This window comes from Sceloporus undulatus, chromosome 9, assembly GCF_019175285.1.
Source record: "Sceloporus undulatus isolate JIND9_A2432 ecotype Alabama chromosome 9, SceUnd_v1.1, whole genome shotgun sequence".
Taxonomy (NCBI): domain Eukaryota; kingdom Metazoa; phylum Chordata; class Lepidosauria; order Squamata; family Phrynosomatidae; genus Sceloporus; species Sceloporus undulatus.
In genome coordinates, this window is record NC_056530.1 from 13131780 (window position 1) to 13147372 (window position 15593).

Here is a 15593-nt window from a genome sequence, read left to right on the forward strand (position 1 = left end):
ATTCGTATTTTAATTTTTTTGTCTTCCAAGAAAAACTGAGCAAAAGCTTCTCCCAGCTGCATTGGTTTATCATGAAGAAAGCAGTGATGTGTGTCAATGGTCAGAATCGAATGAGGTCTTGGGTAGATTGCAGCCAGATCCAATTCAGAACATTATTTATTATTTTATTTATTTAGGTATTTATATCCCGTCCTTCAGCCCTAATGGCTCTCAGGGCGGCTTACAATATTATTTTTAATCAGACAGTTCCCTGCCCTCAGGCTTACAATCTAACATTGAGCTACAGGCCTTGACTAAAGGCTTTGGCCACACTGCAGGAACAATCCAGTTTGACACCACCTTAACTGCCGTGGCTCAACGTTATCTAATTCTGGGAACTGTAGTTTGGTGAGCTCTTTAGTCTTCTGTCAGAGAGGTCTGGTGTCACAACAAACTACAAATTTCATATCGTTAAGCCATGGCAGTTAAAGTGGTGCCAAACTGGATTATTCCGGCAATGCAGATGCAACCTTAGCCTCACTTCCGTTCTGATTTTCCCTTGTTCTGTTCAAATCTGAGTCAGACACTTACCCTGTCGCCTTTGAGGCCTGGACTTCCAACCTTCTCCTGAAGAAGAGATGCAAAGGAGAACCAAAGAAAGTGGTTAGACTTCTATGCTCAATCAATGGTCCAGCAGCCAACACACCAGCTTTACCTTTGGGACCATCTTATCTGGAAGAAAATATCCTCATTGCAACCTGAGACTCACCACTTTGCCCGGTTTCCCTGGAGGTCCAGGTTCCCCTTTGGGCCCAGTTTTTCCAGGGAGGCCAATAGCATTGGTTATTCCTGCAGGGATAGTTGGGCAAACTTCACATGGATCACCCTGTTGAGAAAGATTACAAGTGTCTCTGAAGAGGAGAAAGGAAACTCAAAGAAAAGTGATTGTGAAACAATCGATGCAGAATTGTTATGCTCTGTGCAGGAAAATGCTGTTTTCTGCACCAAAAGACCTTGAGTGAATTTTGTGCACAATAAGTTCCAAACTGCAAAGATTCTCCTCAATCCAGAATTCTTGCTGCCAGGGTTTCGCAGCACTTGAAAAACTGGGTTTTCAACCATTTCCCAATCATTTTCTAATATTCTTTCCATCTCTATTTGTCACTCCCAACAAGCTGGGTACCCATTTTACCAACCTATGAAAGGATAAAAGGCTGAGTCAACCTTGGAGCTCTCTGGGATCGAACTCACAACCTTGTGAGTTCCTAAGTGGCCCTCATTCAGCTTTGATCCAGTTGACAAGTGTCACCTGAGTTCGCTACTAAGAGGTGAAAAATAAGGGAGTAAAAATAATCCATGGACTATAATTCTCCCTGCCTGGCTTCAGCTCACCTTGTCTCCCTTCAGACCAGGAACTCCTGGTTTCCCCTGGAAAAGAAGACAGAAAACTCAGTTCAATTAACCGATCCATCCATCATTATTATGAAGTCATAGACCTACTCTGTGTATGTGCCTTCAAGTCGCCAGTTGACTTATGGTGGCCCCATGATTTCAAAGGGCTTTCTTAGGCAAGGAATACTCAGAGGTGGTTTTGCCAGTTCCTTTTTCTGAAACAAAGTCTAAAGCAGCTGGTATTCTTTGGCCATCTCCCATCCAGGTGCTAACCAGGGCTGACCCTGCTTAGCTTCCAAGATGAGACAGGATCTGGTGCTTTTAGGGTATTGGCTCAAGGCAAAAGCAAACTGCTGCATCCTTGCACAAAATTCAGTGAGCAACATGATACCCCTGCTCCACATTCACATGCACACACCCTAGACACAACTCAGGCTGCTGCCACACTGCAGAATTAATGCAGTTTGACACTGTTTTAACTGTCATAGCATTTCCATTCTTCAACATTGGCTATGACTGGCAGTGGCCGCTGGGTCTTGCACACCAACAAAATTCTGCAAGCCATATGATCCCTACATCTGAAGTCCAGTGTGGATTCTTATTTGGGGAAACACCTTCATTCTGCCCCCACATAGCCGCACTCCTGGGTCCTTTCCACTTTCACCCCTTGGACAAGGTACTTACTGGCTTCCCAGTTGAACCGCCGGGCCCTGGAGGTCCAGAACCACCCTAGAAATAGAGATCAGACAATAAGTGCTGCACTAGGTGATACTGGGCATAAAAAGAAGAAATGAATCATGATTACAGAGAGAGCATCAGCAAAGACCATACTTTTGCCCTTACCTTCTCTCCTTTTGGACCTGGGGGTCCACCTGGGTCACCCTGAAATGAAATCAGAGCTGTTAAACATTTATTTTCTTGGAAGCAAAATGATTTTTGGGGGGAATCACCAATGTTCACAGACATCCCAAACAGGACTTGGAATCAGGGCCTGCAAAAGTTCCTTTGGGGGACTGCAATTCCTCGACTCTCTAACAAGGTGTTCTGCTTCAAGCAAAGCCTGCAAAAGTTCCTTTGGGGGACTTCAGCTCCCACAATCCCCTGGAGGACTGCGGATCCCAGAATTCCCCATGAGGAATTTTGTTTCAAGCAAAGCCTCCAAATGTTCCTCTGGGAGACAAGCGCTGCATCCTTGTTGCAGAAATAATCCAGTTTGGCACCCCTTTAACAGCCATGCTATGGATTTCTGAAAATTGTAGTTTGTTGTGGCACCATAGCTCTTTGATAGAAAAGGCTAAATATCTCACAAAACTCTAAGTCCCAGGATCCACTAACATTGAGTCATGACAGATGAAGTGATATCAGAGTGGATTATTTCAGCAGTGTGGATGCAGCTGAGAGCTCCCAGAATCCTGGGAGGCATTCTGTTTCAAGGTGTTCTGCTCTACACTAAACATCAACATTTATTGGTTCCTTAGTTCCAGATTCTCATGCTGAAGCCTCAAACACAAGAGGAAAAACTCTGCGTTTGTGTGCGGTACAACAGACAGACTGGAAATTGTCTTTAACCTTAAGAGGAAATGTTGTCAGGCGTCGCATGCCATGCAACCAGGTAGCAAGTAACATCTGCTGAAATTCCCTCTCCTATACAGTACAACCAGTCAAGATATAGGAATCGTCTCCAGTTTTCCCATTGACAACCATACTCAAGGTGGTCAGTGGTCACTTTAGCCGACTGGGTTAGAAGATGACCAACGGCAACGACGACAGCACTTCCCAAACCTCTCCACCTCCCATTTCATGTTCCTGGAAGGCAACCCTCCTTTATCATTCCGCCTCTCAAAAAATCTGCCAATGGCTAAAAACGTTGCTGAGATTTTGGGAAAACAACACCCGCTGGCTCTTGCTCAACGTTCCTCCCGGCTGCACAATCCACTGCGCTGGCATGGGACCAAAGTTGTAGGATTGATTTTTTTACACTTCAAAATAGATACACAGCAGAGTGACTCTGACTTGGAGCCAACAATTTATTACACACTGGGGAGGGAAGTTTTGTTGGCACTTCATTCAGTGTTTTAAGGAAGCATTTCTTTAACAAAAACATTGTTCAAATCCTGTACCACTATGCAAATTTATGGTTTGTCTATATTTTGATGCAGGGTAGGAAATCCATGAATAAGATGTCCTCTTTTAGGGGCCTTGGTTCAAAGCATTCATGGGACAGGGGTGAAGTAGATCACAGAAGGACATAGTACTGGTGGAAAGAGAGGTTTCAGATGAGGTGATATGAGACGCTGAGCTTTTTATAGCGGTGCCTCAAGAAGTAAAAGATATCTGTCTGTCCTCGCATGTGATTTTTCCTCACCTCCGTATCTTGCATTTAGTGTGCTTTGTGTTATGATAGGTAACTGAGCTTAAATGGGAATTCCAATTGCTGAGCCATGTGTCTCTGAAAATATGGGAAAGGATGGTTAATTTAAAGGAGTATAAATTCTCCTCAACCGTTCTGACTCTAAATCATGCTGAAGAAGCTACTTTTTCTCCCGTGGGGGAAAACACATCTATTTATTCCTCATTACAGAAGACAAATATTAGCTGTGGAAAAGAAGGAGCTAAGTTAGAAAAATGGCACAAGAGGTAAATGTTCAGGGGTTCCCTTTCCACATTGCAGCCCTTAACTTGATTTGTTCTCACCTTCCAGCAAGGATGCAAAGAATATGCTCTACAAGAAAATATGTCTCGTTGGAGGGGAAAAGCCATGGTTTGAGATTTATTTATTTATTTGCATTTCAGGTCTTATTTTGCAAACATTTCACGAAAGGCTTGCTTAACAGCAACCAAGAAGTGTTTTGCACAGTCCATCTCAAAGTTTCTGCACAAACGCCACTGCATTTTCACCAAGGCCAGTTTATTTTGTGCAAGGTATCTCTGATGCTTTTTGTGGGGCTTTTGGACCATGTGGCCATGTTCTAGAAGAGTTTATTCCTGATGTTTCACCGGCATCTTCTCTGAAGATGCCAGCCACAGATGCTGGCAAAACATTGGGAACAAACACTTCCAGAACAGGGCCACAAAGCCTCCCAAACCCACAAAAAACTACGGATGCGGTCCATGAAAGCCTTCGACTTCACACTGGAAATATCTCTGATGTGTGTGTTTGTAAAGAAACAAACCAACCCAGCGACACTTCAAGATTATTATTTTTGCAGAGAAGTCCCAGAATGCAAACAACAAAAGTATTGCGTGCACACTGGAAAATGCTCAGCAATGTTCAAAACCTCCACTCCATGGCGGATGCATTTTGATGCTTTTTGTATACCAGAGTGATATAAGATTGATTCTCTGCCAAGGCTGGATCAAAGTGGTTGATCCCCAGGGCAGTGTCAAAAAACAGGGGCTCCCATTCTTCCCCGGTGTGACTCAGAGCGGAGGTGCTGAAAATTAATTAACGAAACGAAAAGTATAATAGCCAGCAGCAAAAACGTATTCCGGCATGAACCCATTTCCAGCAGGGCATCTTGGGTGAGACTAACAGACCAGCCCTTATTAATCTTTGCTCAGTTACTCAAGGAATGCCAAGAAGTTGGTGATCCCAGAAGGATCGGGATGTACAGGGAGTGATCCTACCACACCTATCTTTTCCCCTTTCAGAGCTTGGCCTCTAGCCATTGAGGAACCTCTGGAGTAGGAATGTTATTCTTTGCTAACATCATTCTTTGCTAAAAACCTTCTTACCGGCTTTCCTGGAAGTCCAGCTCCAGGTGGACCAGGTTTTCCTGGAGGCCCCGGTTCTCCAGCAAGCCCTTCAGGACCGACAAACCCTGGGTCACCCTAGAACACAGTCATTACAAGTCGTAAATCCATTAGAAGAACAGTCATATCTCCCTGAGGTATCTTCCGCCCTCTTGAGTTGGAGCATCCTGGTACCTTCTGGCCTTTGGGTCCCACCACACAGATCTCTCCAGGTCGGCCCTGGAAGGAAGAAAACATGGGATTTGGAACAAGAAGCTTCTTGATTCTTAACACAACTCACCCAAGATCCTATTTATCCATATAGTTCACAAACAGTACTGTATCCTTTAAACCAGCAGTTCTCAACCTGTGGGTTGCAGCCCTTTTGGGGGGGTCAAATGACCCTTTCACAGGAGTTGCCTAAGACCATCTGAAACACACATATAAAGGCCTTGGGAACCCGAGACACCACAATTTTATGGTTGGGGGGTCACCACAACATGAGGTACTGTATTAAAGGGTTGTGACATTAGGAAGCTTGAGAACCATTGCTTTTAACACTGGGAGGCAGCCCTGTTGATGTTCCTTACTGGTGGAGAAGGAAGATGGGGAGGTGATTCAGATCATAGATAAGTAGTTGGTCTCAGCTTGGTTGGGAAAGGGAAAAAAGGAAGGTGCCATCTCAAATGGGGTGCACCTACCTTTTTCTTCCCCCTGGAGCCTACAGCAGTTGGGTCTTCATGGTGTCAGTTACCTCCACTGACTTCTCAGAGGTAAGAAGGAGCACCAGCAACTCCTCATGGAGGAGAAGACAGAAGAGAAAGCAGAAGAAGATAAGAGAGGTAGCTGGGAAACTTACATCACGTCCCGGACTTCCTGGTTTGCCTTGGATCCCATAGTCACCCTTTTCTCCTTTCTGTCCCTGTAGGAGACAAGGAACAAGGACTGACTTTAGTAATCCATCCAGTTCCCTCTTTGACTTGTTCCAGGTCCTGGTGAGGAACGTGCACCTTGTGGATTACATGTGCCTTCCCCCCAAAGCCTATTTTTTGTCACATATGCCTCCCTAGAGGATGTAATGTCCATTCAACATAATCTTACCTTCTGTCCAAGGCTCCCAGCCAATCCCGACGGCCCCTGTTTGCAAGAAAATTATTTCATTAGTCCATTAGTCCATACCATCACACCACGTCCAGTAGCTGTTTTAGGGCCAATGTTTGGCCAAAGAAACAAGATTTGTGGAGGAGTTGATGGGGCTCTGGGTAGTGGAGGTAAACTGCTACATTTGGGGAGACTTTTTTGGGGGGGGGGGGGTTCCTTATTCACCAAAACATCGGGCAGAAAAATGGTGAGAGCGAGGAACCAGTGCAGGGCTTCAGGAGCCACAAAATGTGGAACTGGGGCTGCACATGGTCTGTGGGTCACTCTTTCCCCATCCCTGGTTTCAAAGGTGAAAATATTACTGCATTTTTGGGCTTTCAGCACTAATGCGCCAAGTGAAAAATGCCGGAAGCAGCTGGCTAGATCTGGACAGAGGTGTACACAGTGCCTTTCCTGGCCTGGCTGCAGGATGCCGTGACTAAATATTTATCGTTCACAGTATAAACTTTGGCCCTGTGCAGTGAACCCGTCTCCCTGGCCTTTCTTCACATTAGCTGCACTTGACTTGGAAAACAAGTCAAAACAGCACAGGAGAGATCACAGGGAAGAAGTGCAAAACGGCCGGTTACTCCGGTCAAAGAAGGTCTGTCAGCGGAGGTGGCTGGTTCTCCGAATGACTTGCCAAGTGCAGGTGATTCTCAAAGGATGTGGCCCAAATCAGTTCAGGTTGAGCCAAGAAAAGCAGAGTGCTGGATTGTGGCATGTGGGCATTTTTGCACAGGGATGTCTTGGCTATGTCTCTGGGCAGACCAGTTTCTGTCGGTGAGGGGCACAAGTCTGCAAAATGAGGCATCATTCTCTTCCCAAGGGGCCTCCATGTCCAAATGGAGATCATGTCAAAATGGAGATACAACTCCAAATCATGTACCTTCACAGGCTTTGGGAATGTTTTTTCCTCTGGTTCTGATGCCAGTACTAGCAATGGGCATGAATCCGCTCTGGATTTTAGTCTGAACTTTATCAGAGCGCTCAAAACTGCTGAGAAAGGTTTCCCCAACTGGGTGTCCTCTAGATGTTTGTTGTGTGTTGTGCGCCTTCAAGTCATTTCACTATGCTATTACCCCATGCATAAGTCTCACCATCACATGGAGTTGCTCTGGAGTACTGTGGTATTGTGGGCCAAATCTGCACTACAGAGTTAATGCAGTTTGACACTGCCTTAACTGTCATGACTCAATGCAATGGAATCCTATGATGTGTAAGTAAGACTTTTAGCCTTCTCTGTCAGAGCAGCTCTGGCGCCACAACAAACTACAAATCCCAGATTTCCACAGGATGGAGCCATGGCAGTTAAGGCCGTGCCAGGTTGCATTAATTATGAAGTATGGCATCATCCTTGTTCACATCTCATTTCACCAAAGTTTTTTCTGCATGTCCAGGTTCTGACTCTGGTTTCTATGCAGAATTTATTTTTATCCCACTCTTTAAAACTCTAAAATCAGTATATGAAACTGATTTTAGTAATGTGGCCTCCTTGGCTTGTTTTGACTGTGTTTCATGCCCAGCTTTGGGAAATTTCCTTTCCCAACTGACATCTCCCAGTATCTTCCCAGACATATTTTCTAGTATCCTCCAGTAATTTTTTCCATGTCCTGCTTTTATATAGTTTATGGATTTTATTTTTTAGTAAAGGAGAGTTCCTTTTTTATATAAAGAAAAGCCAGATATATTTTAAATAAACCAATAGTATGGTTATATACAGATGTTTATCAAGGGCAGGGTGAAGCAGCTCAGGCGCATGATGACACAGTTATGACCTAAACAAAACACAAATGTGTTATGATGCCGCTTGTTAAACTCATACTTACCTTTTCTCCTCGCTCGCCCTTCTCCCCCTTCGGACCTTCAGCACACTTTGTAAAAGACAAAGAAGAAATAGGAAGAAAGTTAGAGTGACAACATTGGGCAAAGTATGAGTTATGAGAAGAAGGCTGAGCAATAATAATAATAATAATAATAATAATAATAATAATGATAATAATAATATTTTTATACCCCGCCTCTACAATTAGATCGAGGCGGTGGCTGCCAACATTAAAAGAACATTAAAATATAATAAAATGCTACATCCCACAAAACCACCCACCTGCACTAAAAACAATACAATTAAATTATTAAAATAAATTAAATTATTTTAAAATAAATAAATACGTGGCTTCTCTCCAGAGATGGGAGGCAGCTCACCTGCAATGGGGCTTCAGGTGAGATCCGGACACAGTCAGCACCCTGCAAGGGAAGAAACAGAAATCTTAGGATATGCCAGGAAATATTATTTTAAAAGTCACAAGGGCTCAGTGGAAGTGATGTTGTGTCTCTTCTGGATCCTATTTGGATGAATTATTGTCCCACCTTTGCCTAAGAGTATGTAAGGAAAACTGCAGAACTTATTATTAACCTTTATTTATAAAGCGCTGTAAATTTACACAGCACTGTACATACAATCTTTTAGTTAGATGGTTCCTGCCCTCTCAGCGGCAGAGTCCACACAAGTATATGATGGATTAAAGTGTGATAAAACCAGAACAACTTACGCGATCGCCTTTCTCCCCTTTGGATCCATGGCTCCCTGATGGTCCACGCTCTCCTTTTCCACCCTGCATGAAAGAGGAATACTGTATATAAGTCAACCGCATATATAAGCCGAGGGCAGGTTTTGGGGCCAACTGGAGCGGGGTCCATTTTGAATAAATTCATCTGTCAATGTGAACCACAAGTGGGTTATTTTATTTTGCAGCAGGAAAATGTGATTGGGGCAAACATAGTGGGAACAATGTTCCGTGGCCAAACTGATCCATCGATTCAGATTGCAAAGCGATTTATTTGTAAGTGGCCCTAAAGATTTTCTCGCACCTGGAGGTCTAGCTCATGGATCTTCTACAGATGTTCTTCATATATATAAACACCACACTTCCCCTCCATCCTCAATGTCTGGAGAGCGATGTAGGATTGGAAGTTAGGTGGGAGAGATGAAGAAGTGATTTAAGTGGAGAGAGGGAGTAAAAAGTCCAAATTTGGGTCTGGACATTTGCTTATGGTTTCCTGACTGGTGGGGAGTAACAACCCCAATGCTTGCTTTAGGTCTCTAATCTGGAAATTAATAGCAGGTGCAGCAGCTGTTCCAACATCGGTGGTTGTCCTTCTTGGCCTGGCAAGGCAGCCACAAAAGAGCATGCTCTAACCTCACCTAAGACTTACTGAAAACATGCATAGATAAAATGCTTATGTAATTACAGAAATCGGATTGCGTGCCTCGCTCTATCTTCAGCCCACAGCAGGGGGGACAAAGTGTTTAACCGAGAAAAGGACATGTCTGGCGAAGGCGAAGGAAGAGGTAGCACACCGTTCAGACACATGGCAAACATTACCGACTTTGGAATCCATATGCAAAAATGTACAACCCGGGGAATGTTCTACCGGTCAAATTTAATCAGGAGAAGGCTTTTTTTCAAAAAGCAAATGCAAAACAGCAGCAATAGTCTCCAGCCCTTCTGGGTAATGTCTATATAGGACATTAACAACAGAAGCTCAGAAAGAGCGAAGCCTGTGAGATTTTGATCAAATCTCATACCCACCAACGTTTCACAGATGGAAAATGGGACATGTCTGGCCAAACCACAAACCAGAGTGTGGTTGGGATGGCAAAATTTAGTAAGGAGGAAGAAGACATAACATAGGAGAGTGCAGCAGTTTGCTTTTGCCTGAGCCCACTAGGAAATGCAAGATTCCTCTGCCTCCTTCCCTCCCCACTGAGTTAATTGAATGCAAACTACTTTTGCATTTGAACTCAAATTGCAGCAGTTGAAATAAGCTGAGGACAAATGGTGGGAGGTGAATGGGAAGAGGAGAGAGAAACCAGGGGATTTATTGCATGCACTTTTTGGTCTGTTGTGGGCATGGGTTGGGGAGAGAAAATGGATTTTATCACACGCTAAACTGTCGGCAAGCCATTGCCATGCCATTGGCGAACTACCACTCGTCCCCGAGCCGGGCTCAGCCACCTAATTTTTTGCTGTCGGAAAGCTTGCGGGCAATGGCATGGTCACAGCTTGCCAACAGTTTAGCGTGTGATAAAATCCATTTTCCCTCGCTCATGTGTGTCCCCATCCCATGCCCAGAACGGACCAAAGAGTGCATGCGATAAACCCCCAGGATGTTTTAAAAGCAGGTGAAAATTGGGATGGCAGAGAATTAATCTGGAATGTCCCTGCCAAACTGGGATAGTTGGAGGGTAAGCTACTACCTGCTCCCCATGCAAAGCCATGCCAGACCCAAACACTAGCCAGTACTGCTCTCTACAAAGCTGGACAGATCCCAAACGCCTGGCTTTGAGGGGTTTTGGTGTCTGCAACCTTCCAGTCTTTGTGGTGCCTTCCAGCTAATTCATTGCCTCCAACAATTTCACAGATGAAAACCAAGACACGTGTGGCCAAGTAAAACCAAAATGTGGTTCAAGATGGCAAAAAGGCATGGCTAGCTAAGAGAGGGTGCAGTAGTTTGCTTTTGCCAGAGCTTACAGGGAAGGGCAAGATTCTGCCTGCTCCTCCTTTTCTCATCTTTGGAGTCAACTGAGTGCAAACTACCTTTTGTACTTGAACTCATTTTATAGCAACTGATGTGAGCTGAGGGCAAAGGGGAAAGTAGGAATAGAAGACAGAAACTGGGACATTTTTAAAAGAAGCTGGAAAAGTGAGATGACAGAGGATGAATCAGGACTGTCCTCGAGAAACCAGGACAGTTGGAGGGTGTGAATTCTGCTTTTCATACAGGTGAAAGACTTACCTTCAGCCCTGGAGGACCCAGCGTTTCCTAAGGAGACAAAATAAGTGAATAAGCGAATGATAAATAAATGAGGCCATATGTTGGAGGCTCTGCGACGCATCGCTTATCTTGCAAATGGAAGCAAAAGAAAGAAAACGGGCCAAAAGGGAGGAAACCGAGAAGTGAGCGCTAATGCTGATAAAATGTTAAAACTACAAGGGACTGTGTATCCTTAGCCTAGAGAAAACAAGATTTAAAGGCGGCATAACAAGGCTGCAAACCTAAGAGCCTGCCATAAAGAAGACTTAGAGGAATTCTTTCCCGCTTTTCCCCCCAGGGAAGAATAAAAGGGAAAAAGAGTTAAGTTGCCCGGAAGAAAAGGTAAGGATGTGATCAAAGGACAGAGGATGCCGATTTGCAAAAGCTGTTGTTGTCACTGGGAAATGAAAGAAACTGGCACAAAAATAGTACTAGGAAGCTGATATTAAAGAAGGAATGCAGGAGACGTTCCAGGCCTTGGAGGCTATTTCTGTGTGCTAGATTTAGGGACAAAGCAATTGATGGAGGGATGGAGGTGAGGAATGGGTTTATTTAATACAGTCGGCCCTCCTTATACCCTGATTTTTTTATATATGGTTTCAAGCATACACGGTTTGAAAATGTTCAAAAATGTATAAATTTCAAATGTCAAACTTTGATTTTCCATTTTTTTAAAATGAGGGATTCCATTTTGCTATGTCATTATATATAATGGGACGTGAGCAGCCACGGATTTTGTTATTCACAGGGGATCTTGGAACTAAACCCCAGCGTATAACAAGGGTCCACTGTATACAGATACTCTGCAGAAAGGAGCAAGCAGCAAAGGCAAAAGGAGCAGCAGAATATAGGGATGAAGCAGATGGCCTCATAGCAGCTACATGGATACCTCTGTGGATATCGATATCCATGGATGCTTATGTCCTATTAAATACCATGGCATAGTCAAATGGTGTCCTTTATATAAAATAGCAAAAGCAAGGTTTGCTCTTTGGATTTACACACACCCCCACACATGCATATACAATTAACCCTCTGTTTTTGTGGGGGATCCATTTTGGATCCCCCCCACAAAAATGAAGTTTCGCATATATTCAAGCCCCATTGGCTTGAATATAGGTGCGTGGCCACGGGAACGCATGCGCCTCGAGCACGCACCACATTACTTTCCCCTCCATTCATCCCTCATGCCTAAGTGAGGGATGCAGTTTTCAAAACCGCAAGAACAGAGGGAGGATAGTGTGTGTGTGTGTGTGTGTAAAATCCATGTACTCCATGCACACACACATATATACATACATATACAGTGCGCCCACACCATATGCAGGTGCACTATACACGGCTTCAGCTTATACTGAAACCGTGTGGCAATACAAAAAATGGTGTATGCGCCTCTGCATGCATGCACCACCGCGTCCAAGCCCCATTATATTGAATGAGGCTCAAACATACGCGTTTTCTGGAACAGATCCCCCATGTAAGATAAGGTTCTACTGTATGGTATATATATATGTGTGTGTGTGTGTGTGTGTGTGTGTGTGTGTGTGTGGCTGTTTTCAAGCTGCGGATGGTTGAACCTGTGGATGCAGAATCCGTGGATATGGAGGGCTGACTGTGTTACGAAAGAGTCGGAATTAATATTTCCCTATCTACTTTCTCCACACATCCTGAATAATTGTGTATACTTCTATCACAATCCCCTTTCCCCGGCTCTTTTTCTGCCTTGTGCCATGAGCGCAGACCCAAAGAGGAATTAATTTATGTGAAAAGCCAGAAGCGGAGATATCAAGTCTCTCCCCACCGCTAGCTTTCATGCTCTGTGCCAGGAGGAAATGCAAAGCAACTAGTTTTTTAAAAAGCCCAAATTAACAGGCATGTTCTGCATAGTCTGGTCTGTTGATGTATGATTTGCACTATACACAAAAACTGCACTCTTCTGGATCAGTGAGCAGAACCGAGACAAAGATGCCTGAGCTGAGAACCAATGTGGGATGTAGATATGCTGCAAAAATAGCTGGCTACCTTTGGGACCTGCCCTGACAAGCCAGCATAATGTGTTTCACCTTTGAAGGCAAAGGTAGCCATGTCCATAGAGTGCTTACAAAAATCTCTGTTTGGTCTGGGGAGGTGAGGGGATTGAGATACAGGTTACGTCTCCCTTAGTTATCAATTCCAAAATCCAACATATTGCAAGACATTGTTCACGGGTGGCTGAGATAGTGGCACCCTTGCGTTCTGACAGCTCAACGTACGCAAGCTTTGTTGCATGCAGGAAATTATTTTAAACTATTTTATATATTTATTTATTGGATTTATCCCTTTCTCCCAAAATGGCATAAGATTACCTTCAGGCTATGTATTTAAGGTGTATAGGAAACATAAATGAACATTATGTTTCCATCTTTAAGGTATCTCATTATGTACATAAATGCAAATGCAGGTTTTCCAAAAATTTTTTAAAAAAATAATCCAAATCCCAAACACTTCTGGTCCTAAGCATTTTGGATAAAGGAGACTCGACCTATATGTCAAGTACATATCAGATTGCATTGGTCTACCGACAAAATTATCCTGTGGGAAGTATTTATTCGAAACAGACAAAACCAATACAAGGAGAGGCGGGATATAAATAAATAAATAAATAAATAAATAAATACATGCATAAATAAAATGCAGACTGTTCAATATGACTCAAGTTGTGTCGATGTTCTATGCCCTATACTCCAAAGTATGTCAGTCTTATCATAGGGTTCTTTAGAGGCAAGATTTAAGCAGAGGATGATTGTCATTGCCTCCCTCTAAGGCTGAGAAGGTATAAATTTCAACAAGATTTGAAATATTTTTCACTCCAGGTTCAATCCCTGATATTTCCAGGTAAGGATGGGGAAGACAGTCCGCTCCAAAACCCTGAAGAGACCCTGGCAAACTTGTACATTAATGGTCAGTGGTTCCCAAACTCTGCTCCTCAGATGTTTAGAATTTCCACTCCCAGAAATCCTGATTGTTGTCCATCCTGGCTGGGACTTCTGGGAGTTGAAGTCCCAAATATCTAGAAGACCAACAACTGAGAACCATAGCTGTAAATAACACTGAGCTGAATGGACTATTGGTTTGATTCAGAATATATGTCCCTACCAGTTGTATCACTAGGGTTGAGGTCATCCTAGTGTGGTAACTCATGGAGGGGCCAAGCCAATGGTCCCTCGGGAGTAGATCAGACTGCTATGGAAGAGAAAGTTGGTGGGACCAGAGCACCCAAAGGGATTGTCCATCTCCCAGGTTGTTCCTGTCTATCTGCCTTGTTTTGAAGTCCCAAAGGGTACCAGACCCCATTTGATGATGGGGAGATCTCAAGGAGTTGGCTGTGGCATGTCAACAGTGTCCTGGCCAGGTCTAGGGCTTGGCCAAGTCCTTACCATTAGTCTCCAATACACACCACACTGGAAGGCAGACTCCCCTCTAAAGTGTCACCCAGTGTGGTCCGCACCCCCTGCACCCCCTAGAAATGCCCCTGGTCCCCACATCCCATTTCTGGCACTAAATCCAAGTTGAGGATTCAACCCCCAGTGCCTAACAATAAGACAGCTAAGAGGGAGGCCAACCAAGCCAACAAGATGCTGGTCTGTGGTTTCCTCTCAAGTGTTGACTCTCCAGAAACCCCAGTGCAACTGCTTGGCAGCTGTGGCACCTTGGTCTGCTCAGAAAATATCAGCCGGTAAACAAGGGAAGGAGGAAAGTACTAAAATCTTAGAGTTCTCCAGCGGCAGGCCTTTTCCTACCCCACCTCTTTCTTTCATCCCCAGTGTAGCCCCACACACACCAGTGTGGTTGTCATAGGAACCCCTTTCTTAACATCTGGAAGCCATCCAAGATGTCTTTCTCCAGCTGTTCCCGTGGATGAGGGCCAGAAAGGAGCAGGGGAAAGTCTGGTGGGTTCATGGGTGAGATCGGGGACCTTTCCTTGGGCAATATGAACAAACACCCAAATCCAACCCACTAGATTTGGACTCAGAGGAGAGCGGGGATGATGGAAATGGGACTTTCCAGCACTGGATCCTAGTGTTGGGATGAAGGAATGAACGGATCTATGCTCTTGTTGAGTTTACAGCTCCACAGCTGCTGCTCGGTCTTTTGCGTCAGCAGAGCTGAGGCTGCCAAATGGGGGGAAGATCTAAGAATATAGCCTTGTACCATTAGAGGCCCCCTGTGTCTACAGAGAGAGCTAAAGGTCTGACAGTTTCAACATTGCTCATAACTGGGAGTGAAAGGCCATTGCTTTGCTAAACTCAGGCACTGCATTTTCGGTTACAACTGGAGTGGACGATGGTCACAGTAGTGTGTCAGACCCAGAGACACTGGAAAGGCACCAAGTTCCAAACATGATGACAGAAACTCATAAAAGCAAAGCCTTTACAAATTGTTTCAGTCCTGCCACTGCCTGCCATGCCTCTAGGTTTGTCCCTCAAAGGTCAGTTGGTGGCAATAGTTAGGTTGGAAGGGATTTTTGACCCTTGGTCCTAGCTTTATACGTT

The 15593-nt window shown here is 44.3% G+C and overlaps 1 protein-coding gene across 1 annotated transcript in view; it reads right to left on the reverse strand.

The window, feature by feature from the left end:
* The window catches only part of COL16A1 (collagen type XVI alpha 1 chain), a 121701-nt gene that overhangs the window by 65009 nt on the left and 41099 nt on the right, over positions 1 to 15593 (reverse strand). Inside the window, exons 11-23 of the mRNA XM_042439805.1 lie at positions 11044 to 11070; positions 8796 to 8858; positions 8449 to 8490; positions 8073 to 8117; positions 6205 to 6240; positions 5963 to 6025; positions 5299 to 5343; positions 5107 to 5202; positions 2215 to 2253; positions 2056 to 2100; positions 1372 to 1407; positions 749 to 865; positions 571 to 606 (exon numbers count right to left, since the gene is read on the reverse strand). Of these exons, the coding sequence (XP_042295739.1) occupies positions 571 to 606; positions 749 to 865; positions 1372 to 1407; positions 2056 to 2100; positions 2215 to 2253; positions 5107 to 5202; positions 5299 to 5343; positions 5963 to 6025; positions 6205 to 6240; positions 8073 to 8117; positions 8449 to 8490; positions 8796 to 8858; positions 11044 to 11070 (690 nt within the window). The remainder of the gene's footprint in view (positions 1 to 570; positions 607 to 748; positions 866 to 1371; positions 1408 to 2055; positions 2101 to 2214; positions 2254 to 5106; positions 5203 to 5298; positions 5344 to 5962; positions 6026 to 6204; positions 6241 to 8072; positions 8118 to 8448; positions 8491 to 8795; positions 8859 to 11043; positions 11071 to 15593) is intronic.